Consider the following 21,881-nt stretch of genomic DNA (forward strand, 5'->3'; position numbering starts at 1 on the left):
GTGGATTGCAGATGTTTGGATAGTTGTCACATGGAGTTGTGGGATACTTCCATCTGACTACTGGGACCCAAGTCAAGTGGGGTTGCACCTACACTGCAAAGTAACAGGGCTCACACCCTTTGTCCCAGCTTAACTCAAGCTTGGACCTTCCAGTGCTGTAGAGTCCTGGGACCCTGGGTCCAAACCCTAGATTAGCACAATTGCAGTGTAGACACAAGGGGGTTAGGCATGAGTCTGGGCTCAGGCATGAGCTTATGCTGAAGCACAGACATATCTTCAGAGTCCCCAAGAACTCCACATACAAATCGTTCAGTTCAGTTAGCCCTCCAGCCAAGTCATAAACAAACTTATCCCCTTCTGGGGTAGCAAAACTCCAATTAATCAAGCCCCAACAAACAAAAAAGTTGTTCTGTCCTTCAGTGGTTCCTCTTCAACCAGCCTTCTGGGTCCTGTACCCATCCCCTCATTGGGTTACCTTTGAGTGTCTTTCTGGCTCTGGAATAGAGCACTCCACCCCCAGGCTGGTTCCGCTGGAGTACATTCTCAGCTCTTGCTGGGCTCCATTCCTTCCATCCTTCCCTGCTCCGGTATGGAGCACTGGGCCTCAGGCTGGTTCCCCTGGGATAGCAAACTTCCTGCAGACCCTGGCTCAGGGCCTTCCACAAGAGCATACCCACTCCCTGGGTTCCACACCAAAATAGATCTCTCAACCCTCTTATGAGGCTATGGGAAATAAATTTCCCTAATAATTTACTAAGGTTTACCACAACTCAGTTTACACAAAAGCATTCCTTTATTAGACCAAAGGGCACTTGGTGATGATTACACCTAAAATATAAATATACGTATACACAAACTTATACCCAACATCCTAGTACAGCGGTTCTCAAACTGTGGGTTGGGACCCCAAAGTGGAGTAGCCAGAGCCAGCATTAGATTAGTAACTTTGTTGGAAGCAGTGGGTCACGGTGCAATGAATTTTGAGAACCCCTGTCCTAGTATCAATCCAGTTGTAAGTATTGGCCAAAACATACCCCTCTGGAGTCACAGCATGACGGGAGACAAAGAAACTCCCAAAAACCTTGTTTTTTATACTCTATAACAAGTAATATCACTGCTGGTTATCAGACCTTAGCCAAAGCCAGAGGAAGTAGTTTTAAGGCTGTATCCTGTCCTTTTTCCCCAGTCAAGACAAGACTAATGGCTGGGCCCCCTTTCTCAAGGTTTTCTTCTTATTTTATTTTGCCATATTTCTTCCCAATAACTGAACTAAGCATTTCTTTTTAAACAACCCATATATAACCAATTATTTACTGCACCTGGTACCCAATTAAGCAAGTTTTCTTTATTTCTATTACCTCATCCCAAACGTTAAATAAGATAATGCTGGTATTTCAAGGGTCACAAGAAGTTTAATATAAACAAGCTCTTCTTTCCCGTGATCTCATTCTTTTTTGGTCACATACTTTTAGTCCTATCACTTATGCTAACATTCAAACTCAATTTAAAAAAAAAAAAACACAGTTCAACCAGGCCCAGTTTAGGCCTATATTCCTGCAGAGGCCTATGTGTCCATTAAGCTATCATCTGACCCCTATAATCTCACCCCCTCAGGTTGGGAAGCAGCTGATTAATTATGGCACAGGTAGACTGGCCCCATCTCCCATTAAAAGTGCCAGTCACCCTGTGACAGAAGGTTACAGTAAAAAATATAAAAATAATATACTGCATTCATTAAATAGTCAACACCTCCTAGAACACAATTTCTAATACCTTCGAATTAAAACAGGCCAAAGAGAAAGCATTTTTACTAAAATTAAAATGATCCAAGACTTGCCTGAACTGAGCATGAGTATAATTTTTCTTTAACCAAGCCAAAGCAGATTGGGACCAAGAACGGATATCACAGATACTACAGCCCAAATATGCTAATTCTTAAAAATTTAGAGTATTAACTGTCTGGGTATAATTTAAAGAAACAAAAATATCTACCATACACTAGTCAATCATTATTTCCATGTTCTCATTGTTTCAAGGAACAACAACAATAGTGGATAATTTGGCATACTACATGAACAGTTAGACATTCAGGAGATTCAAGAAAATATTCCTGAGGGAAAGAGAGCAGGGACTAAGCATGACGCTGAGTAGTAGTATGACAAAGGAAATTTTGATTACACAATCAACATTTCTGTTACTGTCGATTTAGGGGTTTGTTTTTAATATCCTTTACTGAATGATAGAAAACAAATACATAATCAAAAACTCACAAAAAAATGCTGAGTAAAATCTTGGCATCGCTAAGTCAATGACTAAATTCCCAGATTCATAGCAGTACCTGAGGTAACTCAGACCTACTTAATAAAGCCCTAAGTGCACTAAGAGTTGCAATCTACTTTTAAAGACAATCCTATCAACTTGGGGAAAAAGCAGTCAACATTCCTACAGGGAAAGTTCCATCACTCCCAAGGAGGAAGTTCTATTTGCAAGTCATATCTGACCAGAGAGATGTATACAGAATTCTGCTGGCTGCACATGTTATAAAAGAGATTGAATTTAAAAGGACCAAACTGCCCATTTTCTCAAATCTCAGCTCAGCCACATAGACTAAGAGAGGACTTTGCTATTATTATGAAGAAAAGCAAAAAAAAAAAAAAACAACAACCAAGCAAACAAAACTGGAAATAGAGCTGAGGCCTCCATTTTCTACTCAGTAAAACTGACAGTTCACTTTTGTCAGAAAATCATATACCAGTGCTCAGATTAGTTGACATGATCTAAGACAGAGCTCAAGACAAGAGCTCTAATAAAGAAGAAATTGGAACAAGACTCACTGCATATATTAACCTCTCTCCTTTGTTGTCATGTTCCATTTGTTTCTTTCCAAGCGGTGGAAAAACATTGTTCTAGGTATTTAGCAAAACAGCATTCTTTTATGCAATGTGCTCTTATTATTGAATTATGAGTATGTTACAACTGCTGTATATTAAGGTTATGTAGTAAGAAATTGAAACAATATCTTTTGTAGAAACAGATCTTTATTGCTCGGGTACTTTCTCACTGACAAAATGTTGGACACTGATGGCCTTTTCTTTTTGAAAGCATTGGTTAATGTTAAGTGAAACAGGAAAGTTTAAAATAGTATTTTTTGTTTTCTTTTAAGATCATACTGACTTTCTCTAACTGTCATATTAAAAAAAAGAAAGGCTACTACTAAAAAAGCACTTTATACCACCAATAGCCATGATTTTTAAATGTAGGGTTTAAATTTAGTTAGTATATTGTTTACTATATTTTTAGATACCTACTCAATCTATGCACCAGAATTGTATAGCTTCAAGATTTCCTCACTTTTGGCACTTTAATTAGTATAAAGACAGCTTCACAGCTACAAACGATCATTTATATAAAATATCCACGTGTTATTTTTGGTTTCATCCACTTCACATAAAACTAAGCATAAGAGCACCAATGTCATAGGACAAATGAAAATAATTTAGTTCTAGAACTATGTAACACTAACATGGTTCAAATCAAATGATAATATTACTGTATTTTGCTAACTTTTTTGTGTGGGGGGGTGGGGGGGAGACAACAAATATCAATTGAGTTTTATCACTTACCATGGAGGTGATTTGATTATGACGAAGGTTAAGTTCTGTCAGTGAATCCAGTCCATTAAGGTTTTCTACATAGCTTAAAAGGTTTCTGGCAAGATTTAACACTCTGAGTTCACCCAAATGATTGATATTTTCTATTTTAGCAATCTGTAACGAGAAGTATAATTAATAGCATGCATATTGTGCCTAGTTTGCTCAGACACCTGTTAGATATACATTTTAAAACAATGGAGATACTAATATAATTCTACATTCGTTTTTATGTAATTTTTAATAGTCTGACATTTATGTGTTTTAGGTTGCCTTCTAATGGATTTCCAGCAGACCACTGGAAATTACACATTATCATCCAGTTTACTAATGTTCTTTCTGGTCACAGTCACAGTCTGGTGTAATCAAATCAGCAGTCCTTATTCTTTATCATCAGAGATTCTGTGTATTTCTGCTATATGGGCCAAATATGTGCTGCTTCTTAAATGTTCTGCCTGAGAGCCTTACTTCAAACCAGACTTGCAAATTCATTCACTTGCCTTAGGCAAGCATGGAGCTTCCTTGGGTTAGTGCGACCCAGGCCATCAATTTCTGCAGAATGTAAGTTTTAACTGAAAAAATAAGTCTAGAGCCCTTATGATTGTGAAGAGAACCTTAAAAAAGGTGAACAGAATTCAAAGAGGCAGTAAAATGGTAGAGAACAGCTGCTGCTATTATATTACTGGGCCTAACTGGGGAGCCACAATGACTGCCTCATTTGGTCTCAGAGGGAATGTCTTTGGCCAGCTGAGGGGAGAATGGAAAGTCCCACCATTCACTGAGCTGAGTCCATTGCACCAGGCATACATGTGCTAGTGTAACTGTAGACATTGATCCGGGCAGCTAGGACCATGCTTCATTGACAATAAACCTGGCTGGGTGCCTTTGCAACTATGCCAAGTCTTGTGGTCTTATTGGGCAGATCAATCAAGGTCTGCTGTGTCAGCTATCTGCACAGAGCTGGGACAGCATACATCAGGAACAAACACTCAGCCAACGACTAACTACACCAGGCAGAGTTAAGGGTTCTTTAAATGCTAAATTGTTTACTGTTCTATGTCTGAATTGAGAATACTGGTGTGTCAGCTATTTCAGCAGTTGTCTCAGGTTTTATTTCATGACAAAAAATTCCAAATGAAAATATATACAAAGCCAATAGATAACAGAACCAAAACATCATTAATCAGATTAAACATTCCCTAAACCAATTTGATTATAATAACATGAGAAAAATAGTAACGGGCTTCTCCTCAGTGATGTATAATAGTTTAATATTAGTCTTCTCTGAAGAAACAAAAGATATTTTAGAAGCACAAGTAAAGATCAACTCTTAATATACTGGAGCACCAAAATAATAGCAAAATTCACAGTGAACATTATTGTTTAAAATTGTGTATTCAGACAGACAGATTTGTGAAACTGAAGCCAACAGCAGATGGTTAGCGCAAGTACACAGCTTTCTGCAAATGGCTGTCTAGCTATAACTACAACAAACTGCAATGCACAAGTTCTAAATGGTCCTAGCTTCTGCTGGTACTGAAGAAATCTGTGTTTCATCAATAATTTATAGAGATGTTATTTATAACTTTTCCGAGTCAAAAGCCTGTGTCAACAGTAATGGAATTCCTTTCCTCCTTCCTATCACACTTTTTTTTTTTTTACATAAAGATATACCTGCTTTTAGCCCTTATTTTATTTTTAGGTAAGAAGTCATTGCCTTTTCATTTTAGCCATTACAAATTATATTCCCTTTAACAGATGTAAATGATACAGATCTAACTTCCTGTAGACTATTTTCTACTGACCATAAACAAAAGTAACTGATAATCAGTTTTTCAAGCTCCTTTTTTGCATTAGGTTTTAAATAAGAATGGAAAACGTTGATTTTAAATAAATGTATAAAACAATACTACCCTGTATCTTCATGTTGTTTGTTTCTAAGAATTACTGGATATTTGACTAGTGAGAAAATTTGAAACGCTCATACAGTCAACATAAAAATGCCTTAAAAAAGATTTGTATGCAGCACATAACTCATCAATAATGGAATACCACAAAGATAGCATCAGTTTATGACAGATATTTCTTGTGTACATTCAAAAGAGGTCTCTGTTTGCTTAAAAATAATGTTGCATATTTCTTATATTTATGTTCAGTTAGGAAAGCCTGGCATAGAATTAGATAAAGGACTACACAAAGCAATTCCAACAATAATTTTATTTTTTTAAATGAAATGATATGGCATAAAATCTATTCTATATGCAATAGGCCAAATTTTCCTGTCAGTTACATGTGGGCCAACTCCATCCATTTTGATGGGGCAGCCTGGGTGTAACTGGAGGAAAGAATTTAGCCCAATATGTCTATAACTAAAATACCTTTGGAGAGATTTAATGAAATATTAAAGAGCATACCTCTCAATTTAATGAAAAGCTGTTGCTTTGCTACACAAGGGATCAAAACTAGTGTTCAGTCCCTCTCTTCACAGGACTGCTCAGGCTTGGAAGCACATTGCTTAGAAATGAAATGTTGACCTGAATGCAATGCTGCTGTAGCCGTGTTGGTCCCAGGATATTAGTGAGACAAGGTGGGTGAGGTAATATCTTTTATTGAACCAACTGCTGATGGTGTGAGAGAGAGATGTTTTTGAGTTTATACAGAGCTTTTCTTCAGGTCTGGAAAAAGTGCTCTCAGCATCACAGCAAAATGCTACGTTGAACAGACTGTTTAGCATAAGTAGTTAGCACATATTGTAGGGGGACCATTCAAGATAGAGTTGCCTATTAAAACCTCTGCAGTCATAGGACAAAAAGAGGGGGTTACTGGGTTACAGATTGTTGTAATAAGCCATAGATCCAGTGTCTCTGTTTCGTCCTTGATTTTAGTATCTAGCAGGGTAATGAAGGGAGAGACACATTTAAGCAGTAAAAAGAAGAACAGGAGTACTTGTGGCACCTTAGAGACTAACAAATTTATTAGAGCATAAGCTTTCGTGGACTACAGCCCACTTCTTCGGATGCATATGCATCCACGAAAGCTTATGCTCTAATAAATTTGTTAGTCTCTAAGGTGCCACAAGTACTCCTGTTCTTCTTTTTGCGGATACAGACTAACACGGCTGTTACTCTGAAACTTGTCATTAAGCAGTAAACAGAGTCATCGAGCAGGAAAGGAAATAAAGGAAGCTCAAACATATGACAAAAAAAGCCAGCAAGGAACATCCTTCCACATAAACTCTTTGTCTCCTAGTGCCCAACTGGAAATGTTTTTTTCAGGAAAGGGACTGAAATTATAAAAGGATGGGACTAATATCCCAAGGCACCCCTTTCTCTCTCCCTACCTATTGCCTTCATGACACTTGAGGCAACAAAAGAAGCGTTTGTTGGACTCTGGGGGGAGGGGTCCTGACCTACAGGGTTTGGTCAGTAAGACTGCTGAAAACACGTGGTGAGAAACTCTGCTTGAATCTGATATAGTTTGTTAAGTTAGGCATTAGTAGATGTCTTATCTTTTTCTTGTAACCATTTCCGGATTTTATGCCTCACTACTGGTACTCACTTAAAAACTCTCTCTGTAGTTAATAAACTGGTTTTACCTATACCAGTGTGTTTTAAATTGAAGTGTTTGAAGAACTATTTGAGATAATACACTGGCATATTGTTCCCTTTAAGGACTTAAAATATTTTGTACTGTGCAAGAGAGGGCTTGGCAGTACAGGACATACACTTTTGGTGGAAAATCTGAGACTGGGGGGGGGGGTGTTCGGGGTAACTGCAATATAACCAAGGGCTGGTCAGAGCCAGAGTGAAATCCCAAGTGTGGCTGGCAGGCTGCAGTTACACACAGACACTCAAGGTGTGGCTTGCATGCTAGAAGACTGTTTGTGAGATGGCCAAGTGGGAGCTATTTCAGTAAGACATTGTAAGGCACCCAAGGTTGCAGGACGGCAGGGCTAGCGCAACCCATTATGCAACCTAGGCAGTCGCCTAGGGCGCTAACATTTGCGGGGCGGCGACCGGATCTTTGGCCGCCCCGGTCGTCGTCGGTATTTTGGGGGCAGGACCTTCCGCCGCCTCTGTCGGGAGCAGCATTTTGGGGGCAGGACCTTCCGCCGCCTAGGGCGGCAAAAAAGCTGGCGGCGCTCCTGCAGGCCGGGATGACTTAAGTGCTCATTAGTCTGGATTGTACCCTGGTATGTCACAACCCCCTATGAAGCTGCTTCAGTGGTAGTGCAACAGCAGGAAATCTTAAGCAAGAGTTTTCACTGTCACATGTCCCTGAAGAGGTGAACTGTAAAACCAGAGCACCCACAAGGTTGGAGCTCTGGCAAAGATGGTGCTTAAGCTATTGGGGAGTTGATGGGTGGCGGGGAGTCAGCACTGGCCCTGGGCATCAAGGGCAGGATGGTCCCATTTCCATTAAAAGGTATCAAAGAACGTGTACCCAGGAAGTGTACCAGACAGACCAAGGAAAGAGGTACTGCTGGAGCCTATTCAGACCAAGAGATGCTTAAGAGCACATGGGTCTAATCTGCTGGGACCCAAATGCAGCAAACTGATGAGTGTCCAGCTGGGGGACCTCTACCAGGGCTATGTGTGACACTCAAATTTACTGAAACTTCTGTAAGAAGAGCAGCAGCAATCTCTCTCATTCAGACACTAGGAATGGGATTGGCCTTTCTTCTGGGTCATTACAACATTTACACAGGGATGAGAACTAACAACTCTTTCCCCATAGATTATAAATACCCTTATCTTTCCTTGAGTTCAACAAACACATCTGAACATCAAGCCATTATTCTCCTTCTGTCTCTGTTTCCCATCTTTAGAAAGCTACACTACACAAATACTTTTTTTTGTCAACTTTAAGTGATAAGTACTATTGTTGTTAGCAGAATTCTGGCAAACAAGATTCCCTAGTAAATAATATTCTCGGGACAAGAGTGTTCAGCAATCAGGCTCACCCTGAACACGATTCTTTGTTATGGATACTGAGCCAACTCTTGGGAGTGAGAGAAAGGATAACTTTAAAGGGGCCATTTGTGGCTTGATCAAAGTTTTCTTGTGAGCATAAAAGAGACTTCAACCTTCCTCAACACTTACGAACTTTCTGTTTATCAACAAAAACAGTGAACAACCACTAGCTTTTTATACAGCGTGTTTATCTGCCAAACAAGTTTTCACCTGACAACAATACATTGCTCAATGTCCTGGTGAGGTGAATATGCCTCAGCAATTACTAGCAATTTAAAACATGCACCGACACAAAGAGATAGGCAACAATGTGAAAAGTTCTGCTTTGTTTTCCAACTTTACTTCAACAAAGTCATTCTAGGGGAAGGTAATTGTGGTTAATGATATTAAGAAAGGAATTACTATTGGACTATCATTAAAATTGCTCACCTAGGATCTAATTCTGCATTCTTCACTGACTTAAAATCAATGGGACTACTGACAAATTAAGGTACTAATCAACATGAGTAAGGGTGGCAGGATCAATGCCATAATAGTCATGTAGCTGTTTTGACAAATATATTAGTTATTATACTATAAATGTTTTATATTGTTGATGGGTCTAATTTGTTCAGGTTCTCTATAGCTCCACTGGATGACAAAGTGGCTTTTTGTTAAAGGTGTGGTTACAGAGGCTATGCCAACAAAGGGAATTCTGTACCTATGTTGCATCATTAAAAAGACAACTTGCCAAGGTTATCAGTCATTGCAACACAGCAAAAACAATTATTGTATTTAGTCCTACTGGAAAGATTGCATGTTCAAAATCCAAATTTAATTTTGGATCATACAGGAATACTTGACTTTGGACCCTTCTGTTTTGTTATTTTAATTGCTATGTTCCGGAGTCCTGGATTACTTTCTTTTAATGTTCTGAAATTTAATTCTGTGGTTGAAAGGGGATTATTATGGCATGTTTGGTTTGGAAATTGTACATTTTCAATACTAATATAAAAATCAAATATCAGGGGGTAGCCGTGTTAGTCTGTATCTACAAAAACAACAAGACTCCTTGTTATAAAAATCAAAGGCTACCTTAAAGAAAGATCCCAAGAATCTCAAGATGGAACAATAATACATAGTCTTTGTTCATTAATAAAAACAAAACAAACAAACAAAAACCCACGGACTCCAAAAAAGATAATAGAATAAGAACTAGAAAAATTACACTTTTTCATGTCATAGCAAATCTGCCTATTTTCTTACATAATGGTTTATATAATCATAAACATTTTTGTTTTAAAAGTATCCATTGATCTTTAAGCAAAACTCCCTCTTGTGTGTGCATTCGTACAAAATTAAAGGAATATGGATAAACACAATATTTTTAAACATATAGATTCCTTGTGAAATTGACAAATACATTTACAAAAGTTACTGTGACTTAATATCAGACCTCACCTATCCCCAAGAGATGTAGGTAGGGAGGGAGATGTAATTTGTTAATGTAATATAGTTTTACACTTTGCATACTTTCTATTCAATGAGAAACATCCTGCCCTTGCAAAACAGCAGCAAGCTAAATATACCGTTTGAAGGTCCCAACCATGTATATGCCTCATATTGACATTGTTAGCCCTTCTCAACTAGAAAAGTAACATCCATTAACCTCTTCAGTCTGGATTTCTCCAGTATTCCAACTCCTGGTACAAGATTTGCACATAGCTACATAGATTTCATGTACCAGCAGCTGGATCAGGCACCACGTGCACAACTCTTACTGAAGTTAAAGGGAATTTCACAAATATATCTGATGAAAGAATCTGATTAGATGAACATTTAAAAGAGTTGTGTATTATTTGGTTTTTTTTTTTAAATATACTTTCATTAATAATTTTCCCCGGCTGAATTTCCATTTTTGCTTATAACCACCTGTGCCTGCACAATTCTTTGTATCAAAGCTTAGGCTACATATCTAGAACAAAAGTTTCAAGAAAGTGTACATGTATTTGCAGCCACAAAAGTGTGTGCATTTGCATGCCTAACTTGCATGTGCATTTACTGGAAGTATATAACAGTACATACAAGTAATGATATGGATGCATAACTGGTCGTTCTCAAACACACAATCCTCTAAAAATTTAGGCCCTCTCTAAAAGTAGACACTGACTATGTTTTATAATGCCCCATCACAGTGTATTTGAGCACATACTACTACTCCTAAAAGTTCAATAAAAAAGCTAATCCAAAGAAACAATTATATTTTCACATATGTAAATTATTCATTAAACGCTTTTATGTAGGTACTTCCATTCCCCACTCTCTACAAAGTGCAGCAGTAACACAATAAGGAGCAACATCAGTACATAGCCTTGTCAGATCAAGAATCCAGAGTTTTCACACATTGATTTTACGTATTCAGGATAATCACAGATTATTTTAAACAGCTCAGCTATTTAAACATTTTGTATCACACATTTTACATTTTCCAAAAGATTACTGTATCTGACTTACTTATCCTTACACACTTTCCACTGGATACATCATAGAAAGTACTGAGAACCTTACAGCCCACCTTCCTCTCTCTCAAACATATCTATTATAATAATACTTTGCACTTAGATAGCCTCTTCATCAAAGTAAATAGAAGCAATATACAAAGATGATTACATATCCCTATTTTAGAGGCAGGGAAACCGATGCATACTTCACAGGTTTAGTGATTTGCCCACGTCGTATTGGATATTCTTGGCAAACCTGGGAACATATCCTAGATTTCCCAAAGCTCAAGCCACTGCATTAATCACAGACAATACTGCCTCCCTGTATTACTCACTATACAGATTTTGAATTATTGTACTTTATGCAATGAGTCATTTGTAGGGTGACTAGACAGCAACTGTGAAAAAACGGGACAGGGGGTGGGGGATAATAGGCGCCTATATAAGAAAAAATCCCAAAAAACGGGACTGTCCCTTTAAAAATTGGACATCTGGTCACCCTTGTCATTTGTAAGGTGAGATACAGCAGATGCAATATTTCATTAGTTACTGTAACCATTTTAATTCTTCTACCATAAAAATGACTGCATATTATTTTAGCTACATCACAGCTATTTTGCATTAGATGAGTATGTTATAGCTCTAACTGAACTGATCCTGTTATTTTTAATTGTATGAGTATTTAGTAAGGTTTTTTTTTTTTTTTTTTTTACTTTTCATAAACTTCTGCAAATATAAGAAATTAGAGACCAAGATCCAAAATAACATCATGCTCCCTTTGATTAATTTATAAATCTCTGTGAATTCCCTAATAAAAGCAGTTGCAAAACTATTAAATCCTCCTTCATAAAAGCAATATTACAGGAAACCACATCGGAGATGCAACATGTCTAAATCAGTGTTATTTACGAATGGTTTAAAATAACAGATATACTTACTGTACAGTACCTGATTTCCATGAAGATCCAAAACATCAAGATTTTTCAAGTTCTCCAGATTTGAGATTTTCTTTATTCTGAAACGTTTAAATGTTGACAAAAATTGTTTTTCATTTTAGATTAAACATTTCTTCTACAAAAACATCTAGCTCATCATGTATTCCTACCAAGTATAAGAAAGTAAGAGGATAACTGTCAACTGACTGAAATGAATAAACTTCTGTATATAGCCCATACCCATTCAAGACATTTTAGGAACCCAATGATACAGGAGTTGAGTAAAGACTAAAGTCATAATACCAGGATGCTACTGCCACTGGGAAAGAGAAAAACATAGCGCCTTTCTCTATAAAAAGTAATGTAACAACATCTGTTGTGATTATTTGAGGAATACTATTTTAGGAAGTTAGAAACGAGACTGCCAAAAGGTCACCACCAGAACCAACTTACTTCATAGGAATTACAAAATGAATTTAACAGTTATTCTGGGAAACACTACTTAATTAGTAAATCAAAATAATTATAAACAAAAGAGGGTCACTGAGTGCCACTATTACCGTTTTCTGATATACTTTCTCCCCCAAGTGTGGCCTGTAACTATGTAATCATGTATTATCTTTTTGGTGTCTGTCAAGCATTCAGTATGGGAATACATATGCAGTACAGGTCTGATTTTCACTCAACAGGATGCTTTCTTGACAACAAGCTAAAATAATACTTAGGACTTACTTGAGTAGAGTACATACATATGTGTGTGTGCGCGCACACACACAGCCTAAAGTGTTTTTATATATATATATATATATATATATATATATATATATATATATATATATATATATATATATATATATATAGCTCTACCCACACAGCAGAATTACATTTTCCCAGAAAATTATTTTGTGTGTTTTAATTTTAAATAAATATATCAAAATTTATATCACTAGAGTGAAACTAGTCAATCCTTTAACCAATTTATAAAGTTTCTGAGCTCTCAAGAGACCCTTCACTTTAGGTGATGCAGAGTGGTGTCCAACTGTTTAAGGCTGGAATGAGGAACATCAAGAGGAGGATTTAAAAGCATTTAGGAGTATGGGTTCTTTTCCCCAAACCACAGACTGCTTTCCTGAGGCCACTTCCTTTTCTTCAGTGACTATGTCTCTGTTCTAGAAGTACTGTTCTTGGAACAGTATTGCTAACCTACCTATAAAACCTTAAAAGGCCAGGACATCTTTTTACAGTAATTAAAAAAACAATTACATCTGTTGAAGTTCTGTGAGATTGTTACATTTACCCTTAATTCTGCAATTCTAAAATAACATCTGAATCTGTTGCATCAAAGATAAAGTTTACCCAAATGACCCACTTTGTTGTGAAACAGCCTTTGCACATACATTAAAGGCCCTAGGAAATGGATCTTCCATTATTATAGCAGGTCTGCATTTACCAGTATATCAAAAGAATCTGGTGCACCAAAAATTACACTGGTCTACAATTTTTGAGAAGTCGTCTGCTTCAGAGATAAAATGTGCTATTTATTATGTATTTTGATGTGCTGAATTCAAATCTGACAATTAAAACAACTGATTGGCTACTGTTTCTAAGATATTTAAGTTTTTACATTTTATGTCTATGTATATTGTGTAGATAGTAGAGTTTTAATCATAAATTGTAAACCTAGGTCTTTTCATGTGTTTATGGTTGCTTTACATGATAATATTTCACCTGTCCTGTTTATGTAACACTTTAAAAATCACCAAAAGGATTATATAAATCAAATTTATTATGAAACAAAAGGCAAAAAACTATTATGTACATGGTTTAGTCCTAGTCAGGGTCTACTCGGCGCTTCTTGGCTTGTCTCTTGTATTCATTAAATGGAGCATCTCTTGTCACTGTCCAGCAATAGCCTGCAAGCATTGATGGGCTCCATTTGCCCTGATAGCGTTTCTCCATTGTTGCAATGTCCTGGTGAAATCGCTCGTCGCTCACTGCTCCGCAGTTCAGTGGGAAAAAAAACTAGATGAGAGTGAAAAAAATGTATCTTTAGTGACATGTTGCAACCAAGGCTTTTGTTTGCCTTGAGGAGGTTTTCCACCAACAACCTGTAGTTGTCTGCCTTGTTGTTTCCGAGAAAATTTATTGCCACTAACTGGAAGGCTTTCCATGCAGTCTTTTCCTTGCCACGCAGTGCGTGGTCAAATGCATCATCTCGAAGAAGTTCACGAATCTGAGGACCAACAAAGACACCTTCCTTTATCTTAGCTTCACTTAACCTTGGAAATTTTTCACAGAGGTACTTGAAAGCTGCTTGTGTTTTCTCAATGGCCTTGACAAAGTTCTTCATCAGACCCAGCTTGATGTGTAAAGGTGGTAACAAAATCTTCCTTGATTCAACAAGTGGTGGATGCTGAACACTTTTCCTCCCAGGCTCCAATGACTGTCGGAGTGGCCAATCTTTCTTGATGTAGTGGGAATCTCTAGTCCGACTATCCCATTCGCAGAGAAAACAGCAGTACTTTGTGTATCCAGTCTGCAGACCAAGCAAGAGAGCAACAACCTTCAAATTGCCACAAAGCTGCCACTGATGTTGGTCATAGTTTATGCACCTCTAAAGTTGTTTCATGTTGTCATAGGTTTCCTTCATATGGACTGCATGACCAACTGGAATTGATGGCAAAACATTGCCATTATGCAGTAAAACAGCTTTAAGACTCATCTTGGATGAATCAATGAACAGTCTCCACTCATCTGGATCGTGAACGATGTTGAGGGCTGCCATCACACCATCGATGTTGTTGCAGGCTACAAGATCACCTTCCATGAAGAAGAATGGGACAAGATCCTTTTGACGGTCACGGAACATGGAAACCCTAACATCACCTGCCAGGAGATTCCACTGCTGTAGTCTGGAGCCCAACAGCTCTGCCTTACTCTTGGGTAGTTCCAAATCCCTGACAAGGTCATTCAGTTCACCTTGTGTTATGAGGTGTGGTTCAGAGGAGGAGGATGGGAGAAAATGTGGGTCCTGTGACATTGATGGTTCAGGACCAGAAGTTTCATCCTCTTCCTCGTCTGACTCAAGTGAAAATGATTCTGGTGCATCAGGAACCGGCAGTCCTTCTCCGTGGGGTACTGGGCGTATAGCTGATGGAATGTTTGGATAATGCACAGTCCACTTTTTCTTCTTTGACACACCTTTCCCAACTGGAGGCACCATGCAGAAGTAACAATTGCTGGTATGATCTGTTGGCTCTCTCCAAATCATTGGCACTGCAAAAGGCAGAGATTTCCTTTTCCTGTTCAACCACTGGCGAAGATTAGTTGCACAAGTGTTGCAGCATATGTGTGGGGCCCACCTCTTGTCCTGATCTCCAATTTTGCAGCCAAAATAAAGGTGATAGGCTTTCTTAACCGTAGTGGTTATACTGCACTTTTGTGATGCAAAAGTCACTTCACCACAAACATGGCAGAAGTTATCTGCACTGTTCACACAAGTACGAGGCATCTCTGCTCACTTTGGCTAAACAGAAATGTGTCCCTTTGCAAAATCAAACACTGACAAATAAGAGAGCACGACACTGTATGATTTCTAGAGCTGATATAGGGCAATTTGTTCAGCAGAGTGATGTAAGCTTCGTTATGATTGCATCATCCATGACTTCTAGGAATAACATGATGCAATTCAGATCATATATGATGCAATACCAGCTTCAGATTGCTTCATTCATTGTTTTGCCTAAAAAGCAAGTACTGTCCAAACCCAGTCATAGATTTATTCATAGATCCAGTCAAAGATGTAGTTTAGTCATTTCTGGTTTAAATTGAGATCCCTTCCCTTTATAACTCACTTATCCTCCGCCATTCCCAAGTCAAGGGTCGTATATACTGACCCAATAGCATATCTTGGAAACTAGAGCCAATCAACAATTTTAAGCATCATTTTCGTTCTCAGTGACCCAGAATTAGTAAAGTTTGACTACATTTATTTCAGAAGCATTTTGGCTGTAGAGCAGTGTTATTGTCCAATTTATTTTACACCACTTTGAAAGTGAACAGCTTGCATCCATATCCACTTCACTGTGGCTGATATGAGAACAAAGGTTAACTTGCTGACTTACCTTTTCCTGTCTCCCCTTGGTTTACCATCTACACATCCTAATTTTTACATCTTCCGTCTATTGCCATACTAGGTGTTTTTATTTTAATCCACCTCCGTTTATTTTCCATGGTCTCTTGTTCTGCAAGATTAAGTGCTTCCTTCTCCTTTGTTGTAGTTGCTATGTTACAATCTCCAGCCTCCTGCCTCAACTCACCCATTACAAATATAATACTTGATAGAAAACACTAGTTCCAGCCATCACATGAACTTTACTCCCCAAGCCAAAACTATTTAAAAGAAAAATTAGACATTAACTGTAGGGTATTTTGCCGCTTTGAACAAGTATATTCTTTCATTTACCGTTAAAAACATATTCAATTCACCAACCCCCAAACCTGCCACTAAGGAACCTGTTGCTTAGTCTACTCTAGAATGTAATGAGATCTGAAGCAACAGTTCAAAATCCTCATCCTAATTCAGCCTTAAAACACTAAATAAATGCACTGACTACAGTATTACAGAAACTGCCTGAAACTGCAGTTTTAGCAAATGGCATATTACAGAGACAGACTCCTTAATTTTAGAATAATAATTATAAATCTAAGATGCATTTATACCAGTTTTAGTCTGTGTTACAGCTCAGGCTAATTGAAAGGAAATATACAGGACAAATTATATCTATAGTCTTCAGTATAAAAAATATGACATATACACCGCTACCTCGATATAACACGACCCGATATAACATGAATTCGGATATAACGCGGTAAAGCAGTGCTCTGGGGGGTGGGGGTGGCTGCGCACTCCGGTGGATCAAAGCAAGTTCAATGTAACGCGGTTTCACCTATAATGCGGTAAGATTTTTTGGCTCTCGAGGACAGCGTTATATCAAGGTAGAGGGGTACTATTAAACTGTAACTAATGGTGGCCTGTTGGTCTAGCTTCAATGCAGCACACTGCCACTTTGGGGGAACAGGAGAAAAGTCAGGGACCTATGCTCTTGACTCTCTTTCTGGCTGTCAATAATAATACAGATCCAGAGTGCTCAGCCTCTGAGGAGGGGCGAACTGGAAACGAAACACTTTCTCCATAGAAAATCCCACTGGTTGAAGCAGAATACTACTGCCAAAGAGCTTATCCTGTCCCTTCTCAAGGAAACCAATAGTGATGCAGGCATTTGAGAGTTTGTAGGAAGGGAGATTCTAGTGAGAAAAGCACTAAGAATATTAAACTGAATATCACTGGACTTCTTGTAAGTAATACAAGATGTCAAAGGAAAAGTAAAGGGAGAAGATTTCTGTGGCTGGCAACATCGCTTCTCGAGCACATTTCACTCCTTGTCAAGACCTAACTCCGAGCCCTGAGGAGTTCTACTATTTTATGGCTTTTTTTTTTTTTTTTTTTTTTTGATTCTGTTCCGTTTGCTGAGATTCCAACCTCAAGTCACCATACATTATTATATAGCCAACAGCATCATCTACTGGCAGACTGTATTAAACATCCCATATACTATTCTTCAAGAACAAATTAGAAAAAACAGAACAAGGGGGAAAAAGGGTTCTTTCTAGCCATTTAACTCTGATGTTATTACTATTCAGAAACTTTGACCTTTCATAGCACTCTAAAAAAATGATTGTTTTATGTAATATTAGGCATCATGCTTAAAATTCATAAGTAAAATATTTAATGCTACAATGCAAAAAGCTAAGGCCCCCAAATAAATAGGAATAATACAATACATTCTGACAACTCTATAGTGGTTTGGGGTTTTTTTACATTAGGAAACACTTCCTTGGTAATCAGGTGGATAAACCACCTAAAATTTGCTTAATGATTCTTCCGATGCAAATGATAAAAGTGCAGCCTTTTGCTGGAGATGGTCGATATGAATGACTTAAACACCGGGTCCCATCATACAGCCTTTAGTGACACAACTACGCCTATTGATTAGATAGGAGTACTCATATGAGTAAAGGTTTCAAGATTTGGTCTATATTTTTGCAAAGTTATGCTACTTGCTGGTTCTATTTCCTACCACCACAGCAGAATCCATGAACCAGTGGGACAATCCACTATCCAGTCTATTTACTGTCTTCCCATCTAAAGATGAACTACTTGTAGGAAATATTTAAACTGGCTGGAAGGGACCATTTAACAGCCTACTTTGTGTGCAGAAAGACAGAGACCTTCATCTGTAGCAGAGAAATGTGCAAAATATTAAAACTACTTTTAGAGACAATCTTCAATGACAAGATTACATGGGCTCATGTGTACATTTAAAGTAGGAAACTTTTATGGAAATATTGATAAAAGTTTCATGTAAAAAAGTACAGCCGGAAAAGATGGCTGTAAGAATTGGAGCATGTATATCTTCTGTAATGTCTTCAACATTTACTACTCTAAGATGATGAATTGATATGCAGTTAAAAAAAAAAGTAAAGTTTGATGACTGGAGATAGATGGTATGAGATTAGAAGTGGCTAAATTTACTTGTGACTACCACCTTACTGCAATGAAGTCTGAGGCACACATTAGCTTGTTCTGTAGATTAGATTCTGGCAATAACTAGAGAAAAACTTTCTTCCGGCCTATACACTGAGTGAAAAATTAATATTGACCTTTTTAAAGAATTCAGGCACAGAAAGAAAAGGTCCAAATGAGACCTTTTTTCCGGAAGAGTGGAATACTGTTTTTGGCACTACGCTGGTTTTGGCAAGATCAGCTTTAACTCTTTAAAATAAAAAACCTAACAAAATTAAGATTAAACTATTCTTACAAAAGCTAAATACAAAGGAAAACATTGAACAATACTAAAGCAAATGCAAAGAACGCCAACAGCTGGAAAAAAATGGAACAGAACTTGATGGAGCAATGTGCACCCAATGAGTATTTAGAAAGTAAATGGCCAATGCTTGGAGCATGTTAGAGCCTAAACTGGCTTTCTGCAAGTTCCTTTTCAACATCTGTTAAGAGTGGACATCTGGAGAAGACAGCAAGAATGGAAAGTTCATTATACAAAAATAGAATAGGTTTGGTTTTACAGAACCTTCTTTTCTTATATCTTTTGCAAAAAGAAATGAAAGTTGGGATGGTTCAGCAACGGTCCTGTTTTAGCTGAGGAGGGATACAGAAACATAGTTCAGGGTTTGGCCCATCTTAATATTAAAAGAAAATCATAAATAGAGCAGTCTTTAATAAACTTTGGTATAAATGTGGGAAAAGTGGAACACTTATGTACTTAGTGGGACTGTTATTGTTTCCTCAAGCTTTTTGACTAGAAGTATCCTCTTGTTTAAGAAAAAAATTACAAAGGTTGAGTTTTCCTGGGACCCTGCAGTTGAGAAAACCCTACTGAGAAAATATATTCCAGCAAAGAAGGAAAGGCAACCTTTCCCCTTGGCATGACAGCCTTATTTTGGGAAAAAACAAAATGCTCTCAACCTCATTTTGGCTGACTGAAACGTAGGATATAATTATTATGGAAAGACTGACTGATATTACATGCAATTAATACATGATTATTAAACAGATGGGTCCCATTCTTGAATTAATGTGAACAAATGAAGGACTCACTCTCTAAGACTAAATCTTTTGACTTTTTTTAAAAAACAACTATTTTTCTTAATAAAAATGGAAAAAGTCTTCTTATTTTTAGCCAATACACAAGCATTACTATGTTCCTCCAAAATATATAAAAGTTAATCTGTAGACAGCTTGCCCAATTTTTGGTTATTTAAAAATATTTGCGACAGGGTTCTAATTTTTGTTTAGGTTAAGTTTTAGTTTTGTATTGTGCGTTCCTGGATGTCAATACAATATTTTTTTTTGTTTGTTTTCATGTAATATTCTTAGAAAAGCACTGTACTTTGGACACTGTTTCATCACATTTGATATCCTGATTGTGTGTATTATTACCACTGTTGCAAAGTTAAAAAAAGTTTTTGAGAAAAAAATATAAAAACTGATGCCTAAACATAATAGGCCAGATTTATTGTTTATGGCCTAGCCCCATCATCTTTGTTGAGTTATATCAATGATGAATTTACCCTAGTGAGATTTAATAATCTCACAAATAAAACATAAAATAGCTCAACCAAGTATGAACAAGTAAAATACCTCCTTTTAATTGGTGTACATGTGAATGTATTCATAACATCCTTGAAGGCCTTCTGCTTGAAACAACCACTCCAGTTCCAGAAAGAAGAGAGTTAAATTTGTTGCTCCTATGTGTTTTTCTGAATTTTTTTAAACCACTAAGGGAAGATGAGGGTAAGACAGATAAGACACCTGTTTTAATGAGTGTTTCCATGGAAACTTCCTGGAATGGTGCCTGGTGGCTTATAACCCAAGGCCCGTCTCTATTTTCATTCCTTTCAAACTAAGCTGATTTATGTTTATGTAGATTCCACCCTCATCAGTAAAGTGAAAAAGTATCCATGTCATAGGAGAAACTGAGATTTGGTTTGAGCTGAGGGGACAAAGGGGGGAGAGAGAGCTTTAAGATTCAGAGAGGAGATGAAAGAAAGAGTCAGAACTAGGAATTCCCGCAACATAGTACCATCCAAAAGGAGGTAAACACAAGTAATAGACTGGCAAGCTTGGCAGTTAGCGACAGTGAACAACTACTGGGGAAAACTGGTAACTCTCACCTTATTTCAGTGAAAGGTAGTTCAGCGTCCAAGGCACCAGGGAGGAAACTCCTGTGCCGAAGAAGATTTATAAAGAAGTCCCTAAGTGATTAATTTCTTTAAAACCAACACCTAGTATTCCCTGAACAGGTTTGACCAAAATCAAAAGAAGACCTTACCTGAATGCCAGATCTGAGACAAGAATTGCTCTGAAGTAGATGACTTCTAGCATCTCCCACAGATAAAAGCCATTAACAATGAGAACCTAACAGCATACAGAAATTGATACTTAGGAGAATTCAGAGTTAATCCAGAGAATTCCCACTAAATATCATGCCTCATCTAAGCAAAGTAAAGTGTTAATATCTCAAGCTTAAATCTTTTCCTGAAACCTGATATCCAGCCATGTGTACAGTGCTTAAGAGTGAAAGAAATTTAACTTCACAATCCTAAAACTGTAGAGGCATTTACTCCACTGAAATCTTCATATTTGTATATTTACATAATTTAAATTAACTGATATTCTAGGGTTAGTTTTGAAACAGATTCATTCCTATGCTGATGGGCCAGAATCTGTTATCAGTTACAATGATGTAAACTAATTCAATTTACAGTCGAACCTCAGAGTTACCAACACCAGAGTTACGAACTGACCAGTCAACCACACACCCCTTTTGGAACCCGAAGTTCGCAATCAGGCATCAGCAGAGATACAAAAACAAAAAAGCAAATAAAGTACAGTACTGTGTTAAATGTAAACTACTAAAAAAATAAAGTTTAAAAAAAGAATTGACAAGGTAAGGAAACTTTCTGTGCTTATTTCATTTAAATTAAAATGGTTAAAAACAGCATTTTTCTTCTGCATAGTAAAGTTTCAAAGCTGTATTAAGTCACTGTTCATTTGTAAACTTTTGAAAGAACAACCATAACCTTTTTGTCCAAAGTTATGAACATTTCAGAATTGCAAACAACCTCCATTCCCGAGGTGTTCGTAACTCTGAGGCTCTACTGTAAACAGAGCAATTTCAATTTAAACTGATAAAACTGTGGTCAGAATCTGATTTGATTTCCTCCACTTGACAACAAAAAGCGCTAAAATGATATTTCTGT

General features: G+C 37.4%; 1 protein-coding gene across 1 annotated transcript in view; it reads right to left on the reverse strand.

Annotated features, from left to right (window-relative positions):
* LRRC49 (leucine rich repeat containing 49) overlaps nt 1–21,881 on the reverse strand; it is a 123,867-nt gene that overhangs the window by 88,458 nt on the left and 13,528 nt on the right. Inside the window, exons 7-8 of the mRNA XM_054043082.1 lie at nt 12,052–12,118; nt 3,624–3,767 (exon numbers count right to left, since the gene is read on the reverse strand). Of these exons, the coding sequence (XP_053899057.1) occupies nt 3,624–3,767; nt 12,052–12,118 (211 nt within the window). The remainder of the gene's footprint in view (nt 1–3,623; nt 3,768–12,051; nt 12,119–21,881) is intronic.

Source organism: Malaclemys terrapin, chromosome 10 (assembly GCF_027887155.1).
Source record: "Malaclemys terrapin pileata isolate rMalTer1 chromosome 10, rMalTer1.hap1, whole genome shotgun sequence".
NCBI lineage: Eukaryota > Metazoa > Chordata > Testudines > Emydidae > Malaclemys > Malaclemys terrapin.